The sequence below is a fragment of the Lycorma delicatula genome, chromosome 5 (genome assembly GCF_047948215.1).
Source record: "Lycorma delicatula isolate Av1 chromosome 5, ASM4794821v1, whole genome shotgun sequence".
NCBI lineage: Eukaryota > Metazoa > Arthropoda > Insecta > Hemiptera > Fulgoridae > Lycorma > Lycorma delicatula.
The window spans coordinates 155,197,691-155,204,893 of record NC_134459.1 but is presented as its reverse complement, the minus strand read 5'-3'; the positions used below and the strand labels follow the sequence as shown (position 1 = coordinate 155,204,893).

Sequence of the window (7,203 nt, the reverse complement as noted above, 5' to 3'; positions counted from 1 at the left end):
AATGATATGAATTCAATAATTTGACTCGTTTCATGCAGCTTTACATGATTCTCTTTCTAGTCCCAACTCTTTCATTTAATTAATTCATTTATATCTTTAGCCTGTAACAATTTGTTTTAAATATTCTAAAACTTGCCTACTTGAATAATATGAATTCAATCATTTGCCTGGTTTCATGCAGCTTTACAAGATTCTCTTTCTAGTCCCAACTCTTTCATTTAATTAACCCATTTATATCTTTAGCCTGTAACAATTTGTTTTAAATATTCTAAAACTTGCCTACTTGAATAATATGAATTCAATCATTTGACTGGTTTTATGCAGCTTTACAAGATTCTCTTTCTAGTGCCAGTTCTTTCATTTAATTAACCCGTTTATATCTTTACCCTGTATTAATTTGTTTTAAATATTCTAAAACTTGCCTACTTGAATAATATGAATTCAATCATTTGACTGGTTTCATGCAGCTTTACAAGATTCTCTTTCTAGTGCCAGTTCTTTTTTTAATTATTGACCGCTCCTAAGATGTGTGGTTAATGGAAACCCTACCACCAAAGAACACCAGTATCCACGATCAAGTATTAAAATCCATAGCTGTAATACATACCCAGTTTTCTGTAACCCATTTTTCTATACGACTGTAATTCAGATCAACATGCTGACTTATATGCTGATATTTATATTTACATTAAAAAAATAAATTGTGTGTATTAGGTTTAAACCCCTCTCAGATTAACCAGATTTAAAAAAAACATTCTTATAGCAAAACCTGTTTATTATTTTTTTTAAATTCTTACTTCTATAATAATAATAATGCTTTTAAAAGGGCACACAAACTGACAAAATTTGAAAATGGAGGACTTCTTATCCTTTATTTTAAAAACAAGTAGTCATAAGTATGTGGTCAACAGCTGAAAATGTCAAAACAATACAAAGTTTTTAGAGACTTTTTGTTATACGGAAGGTACTTTTTAGCTATATTCAAATTGTTAAGCTAATAATATAGATTTCTATCCTTTCTAATGGCGTGATAATCTTAACAACGTTAGTGATGTCGAATGGGTACACAAGTTCTTTTTTAAATTACATCGTGTACCCATAGAGGCACACTCTGTTTATTAGTAAAGTGCATCATGCACCCAATGGGGTATACATTTTCACAGGTTTCTTATAGCACTTCTTTTTAGTCTGGCTATACTGTAGGTGTTTAAAATCATGCAACAGCATATTAGAAGTGTCATGAAAAGAACTATATAATACAATTTTACAAATAACTATTTTAATCAGGTTAATACTCCAAACTTTACGTAATACAAATTCTAAATTAAAATTTTGTTAAGTTATAAAATGAAATACATTAAATGGTTTTTGTGGCACGCCTAGCGACACGCTCAGAGGAATAAGAGAGGTTGTGTACCCATGCAGGTACATGATGCCCAGGAGTTATATAATCATAACAAAGTTGTGTCATGTATCCGACAGGTTATGTGCAAAAAAAAGTTTTTAAAACATATAATTGGAGTTTTATTTCTTTGATATTATGCTTTTTTCGTGTATATATCATCAAATATAAACTAAAAAAGTAAAAAGAAAATTTCCAGATTTTTGTAAGTATACATGTAAATACCTACAGCAAATAAAATGCCTATGCATTTTGGCAGCCTTTGTGGGTGTGTTAAAAAGAGTAAAGTGTAATTTTATTTATTAAGTGTTTCATATATTTTTACCTAACAAAATAGAAACAAATAGCTGCCATTCTTGTGCAGGAGAAAAATCTTGTGTACCAGGAGCATCTCGTGCACCACACCACTTCCCTATTGTTTGAAGCGCTGCCTCTCTAGGTAAAATATTTTTTAGAACTTTAAGGCATTTAGAAACTGAAAAATAAATGTTGTAACTTCACTAATAAACAGAATAAATTTATTTTAACAAAAATCCTAAAAGAGAAAAACAATACAAAATTATTCACTGAAGTTCAGGTACTGTTGTTAGCAATAACTGTTAAGTAAAAATAAATGTTACCAAATATAAATTACAAGAATACTATTTTTATCAACTACTTTGGCACTAAGCACTGATCTAAAGACATCTCCTGTATTTTGTACGTTAAAAAGTATCATTATTGAAAACTCAATGAATGAATGGTTTTTAATATAACATAAACACAGTTTTTAATATCCAATATAAATCCATCTTCATTATTATTCTGCTCAGAAAACTTATACATCCTTGACAAACATGTGTTTATAAGAAACAAAGGATAATTTTAACATATTTTTATTCTTTTCTTACATCCAGTAACAATTATAGATTATACCTTGTGTGATTGGATAGAAGAACAACTACGATCTAAAAGTTCCCGCATTCAAGTGGAGGGTTAAATCCTACATTAATGTTAATCCATCCAGAATCTACCATTTGTAGAGACAAAAGAAAAGTAATAGCTAACATCTTGCAGCATTTATAGAACTGAATAAAAAAAAAAATAAATATAAAAATTAATTATAATTAATTGATAGATGACATTTAATTTAGAAATTGCTCAGTAGATACAGTGACTAATCATCAAGGACCCTTCACCTATTGTAAACAGTTCAACAATGAGTGTTCTATCCTTTTGCATACAAGAACTAAATCCATTACTAATTTCTTTATGAGCAAAAGGGATCAAGAACTTAAAGTTTCTTGTGGCCTTAAAATGAAAAGCATGCACAAGAAGTCCGATAGTGGCATCATGAATTTTGTAATTTTCAAATAAGTTTGATCAAGGAGCAGACATACATTCTTCCCTGTCAACAGATCTTGTCTTCAAATAAAGCTTTTCAATCTTTTTCAATGTATTAATTCTCACATAATATTCGAAACTGAAATTCAATCATCTCACATGGGATAATCAAGGGCATTGTTTACAACCATTTAAAGTAACAATTAATCAGAAATATGTAAAGTATTATTATTGTGTTTTTTGTACTATTTATAATCAAAAAACGTTGAGATATAAATTTAACCAAAATACGGTGTAGCACTCAACCTGTTAAAATTGAAAGTTTTGAAGTAAGATGATGTACCAGTTCAATGAATCGGTTCCTGTAGACCATCAAAGTTAACAAGTCTGAGCACAGTTTATCGCATGCTCTTAGTTCTAATGACCAAAGCACTAATACTCTTTTAAACGCAAATAATAAAAACATATAAATATATTCTTAAGTTTAAAAATACATATAATAAATTATTTTATTAAGTCCAAGAAACAAATAATATAACAAAACTAACAACAAATAATAACAATTATCATAAAATGATCATTATTCAAAAATGCATTTATACTTACAGGTAGATAAGCAGCATCTTTTGCAGGTAATGATGATACAGATCCAAGTATTACTTCAGGAAATCTTTGATTTGTCCATGAAATTTTTACATATATTAGCTTATTTCTAGAAGGCACAACGTAACAGAGAAATTTCTGATATATATCACAGCTGAGAAATACACGGCTAGCAGCACTTGCCTCTCCTTCATAGAAACTACAAAAAGACAATAATAAAACAACTAAATAAGCACAAACTTGAATTTTTACTTCAACTGCATGAATTCCTAAACATAATTGTTAATCTAGAAATAAATTATTTACATTATAATACATGTACTTTAGGAATTGAAATAATTTTTTCATATGATACTATGAAAAAATCTGAAGCTAATCAAACTTGATCCATTACTTGCAATCCTTAAAATGTACAGAAATACCGACATACTATTACACTCATGAATGATTCTTTGAATCAATTTTCTTAAATAGCTATACTCTTCAATTTTGTAATATTTTATTATCATAATGCTTTTTCCACTTTACTAAAAATCATTGAGGCTAGAACCCTGTTGAATGGTTCTATTTCTTATACTTTGTAGTTTGTTTATCTGATACACGAAAATAAGTCTGCAACAAATATACAATGATACAACTTATAAGCACAACTACTAGATAAATAAATAAAAAGTTAGTAGGTCGAAGGCTAACTTTTGCACGCCTCAGGTACACTCTTGATCTAACAGATCACGGTTATTAGGAAATGTTATATCTTTGCAACCGATCTTCCGATTTTCAAAAATCAAACTGATATTTGCTAGTATAATACAGAATCACGAAGGAATCAAACCAGAAAAATAATTAACTGATATACTCAGAAAAATTAAGTGACCTGTGCTACACCAAGATCAGCTTGAGCCTGGTGAGCTTCCGCAAACAATCTTTGTAGAGTTTGATGACAGTATAATTAGAGATAATGCTGTCAAGATCGGATTGAAGATCAAGTCCACTATTGTCGAATTTGATGCTTTAGGGAAACAGGACAAAGTGAAACGGTGTATGCTGCCATTAATATTGCGCTGGAATCTAAGCGGGCATAAACTACAAGGAACTACCCTAGATAGAGCTATCGTAAATCTGAGACTCACATCTTTGCCAAGGGTCACGCCTACAGCACTGAATCGCGTGAGATGATTGGAGAGTTTAGCCATTTGAATCCCAGAAAATTGCTGTATGATCCACATGATAAAAAGTCTCTCACAGAACTCAGTTGGGGGGCTCTGAATAGTAATTATTCTATATATTAATGAGCTCCCCAACTGCATTAAATATTTTCATCGGATAAAATATTTTAATCGATGCAAGCAAGACCTGATGACAACGTAACCATTAGACAACCGTAAATCTCTGCTATTTCTACAAGAAAAATATATTTAAATAAATTAAAGCTGTCTGAAAGTTGACTGGTCACCAATTATTTTACTTAATTAAATACTGCATAATGATTTTAAGTCCTTTATGTCCATACCTTAGTATGGACATAAAGAGTCCTTTATATCCATACCTTAGTATGGACATAAAGGACTAAACATCCTATTATTTTAGTTCAATTTATTATTTTTTATTTTTTGGCAGTCACGTTATTTTAATTTTTATAATTATTTTTATTATTTAATACTTTTTAGTGATCATTGAGAAAAATTTACAATTCAAAAATTTATGGATATAATGTAATTAATGTATGGAGCCAAATGAGGAAACTGTAAACATTACAATCTATTTATTTGATGATAAAAAGTCTCTTGTGACTTTTTATCATGTGGATCATACAAGGGATTCAAACAAGCTAAACTCTCCAACCGTCTCATGCGACACAATGCTACTTTGGCCTGCCCTTGGCAAAAATGTGAGTGCTCAAATATTCAGTTCTATCTAGTTCAGTCCCTTATAGTTCATGCACAGTCAGAACCCAGCACAATATTAGTGACTGCATTCGCTGTTTCACTTTGCCCTGTCTCCCTAAAACATAAAATTCATCAATAGCGAGCTTGATCCTCAATCCAATGCCGGCAGCATTACCTCTAATCATACTATCATCAAACTCTACAAAGACTGTTTGTGGGAGCTTACCGGGTTCAAGTTGGTCTTGGTGTAGCATTAACCACTTGATTTATCAGTGTACATTAGTTAATTTTTGTTTTGATTTAGTTCCATCGTGATTTTGTATTATACTAGCAAATACCCAGTTTGAATTTTGAAAATTAGAAGATATAATATCTCCCAATAACCAAAATCTGTTAGATTGAGAGGGTACCTGATGCGTGCAAAAGTTAGCCTTTAACCTAACAAATACCCTGTTTGAATTTTGAAAATCAGACGAGTGTTTGCAGAGATATTATAATTCCATTGCACCACCAAAAACAGCACCTCATTTGTTACCGGCAGATTGATACCCTCACACAAGGTGCTCACATCATCTCACCACTTTAGCCTCACGCGCAGTTTCCACAGGAAGCCCATTATTATTAAACAGAATTTTTTTAATTTATTTATTTTAACATAAATTTAATTCTATTATTTTTGTAATATTATCCATTCGATTGATTTGAATCATTCAGTTTGTGCTTCACAGACAAATCTCCACTATTACAAATCTGGGTGACGATAACGTGAAAACATTTTTCACCCCCTCCAAAAGAAACTACTATATATATATTTAATATAGCCTATGACACTCCCAATAATGTAAAGATTCCAACAGGGAGTCAGTCATATATCTAAACCGGTTCAGCCATTGAACTAATATGGTGGAACATACATACATACATACATGCATACACCCTCAATATATTACACTCCTTTTTGGGCAGTCATGTAAAAACAAAGTTCTTTTCGATCTGGTTAAGATGGTAAACTGGATCCATAATGACCTGACAGTTCCATTACATCTCAGGGAATACTATTATAGAAAATTGAAGGGTGTAAAATAAGGATAAAAATGATAATAACCAAAGAAATGCTGAAAAAAATCTGGTCATAAAAATATATCACAATGTACAACTCTGTATGTGTGTGCATGCATGTTCACTCTCTTCATATACAGTTTATTTACAAAAAATAATTATATATATATATATATATATATATATATATATATAGATAGAGAGAGAGAGAGAGAGAGTGAGACAGTGAGAGAGTGAGAGAGTGAGAGAAAGGTAATATTTTTCAAACTAACCAAGAGAGAGTTTGGTTTTCAGACCACAAATAATCAAGGCATAATTCAGGAACAATCGGTTTAGCTTCATTTTCACCATCAATAACAGATTGTTGACTGGTGCCCAATCTAGCATCCAAAGCAGATGGTGTAGCTGGCGACATAAGATTTCTAGAACGTCCAAAAGATCCCCAACTGCTTGGAGTAGTAGATGATGTAATAATATTGTGTGGAGTTTGATTGACAAGCCTACAAAATAAAACAAAAAAAAAAAACAGATTATATATAATTTAGCATCAATGATAAAACATTTTAAAAACATTTCAACAAATTTAGATAAATAAGAATTGCATAAATACATAACTTTTTTTTATTAAAATAATTTTATCTTTATTAAATATTAAAGAAAAGTAAACTGCATTACTTACGTAAACTAAATTCCTTTTTCTTTCTACCAAGATTTTAGATTATTATTATTAGAAATAAAAGTAAAAACTATCTATATTAAAAACACTCACTACACAATAATCAATAACCATAAAAATAGCTGCATAAATAATTCATGCTACTATTTCTTACTTAAATGAGTTGTACTTACTTAAATGTTCAGTAATATGCTCAAAAAAATTAATTATGAATGCTTTTCCAAAAAGTGTAATAATTCATATTTTATCAATTT

General features: G+C 30.2%; 1 protein-coding gene across 1 annotated transcript; it reads right to left on the bottom strand.

The window, feature by feature from the left end:
- Positions 1-1,965: 1,965 nt before the first annotated feature.
- Positions 1,966-6,776, bottom strand: LOC142325773 (anaphase-promoting complex subunit 1-like). Its single transcript, XM_075367804.1, has 3 exons — positions 6,546-6,776; positions 3,332-3,527; positions 1,966-1,998 (listed from the first exon to the last, which is right to left on the bottom strand). The coding sequence occupies exons 1-3, from the start codon at positions 6,686-6,688 to the stop codon at positions 1,966-1,968; spliced, it is 372 nt and encodes a 123-aa protein (XP_075223919.1). The 5' UTR covers positions 6,689-6,776.
- Between the last annotated feature and the right edge of the window lie 427 nt (positions 6,777-7,203).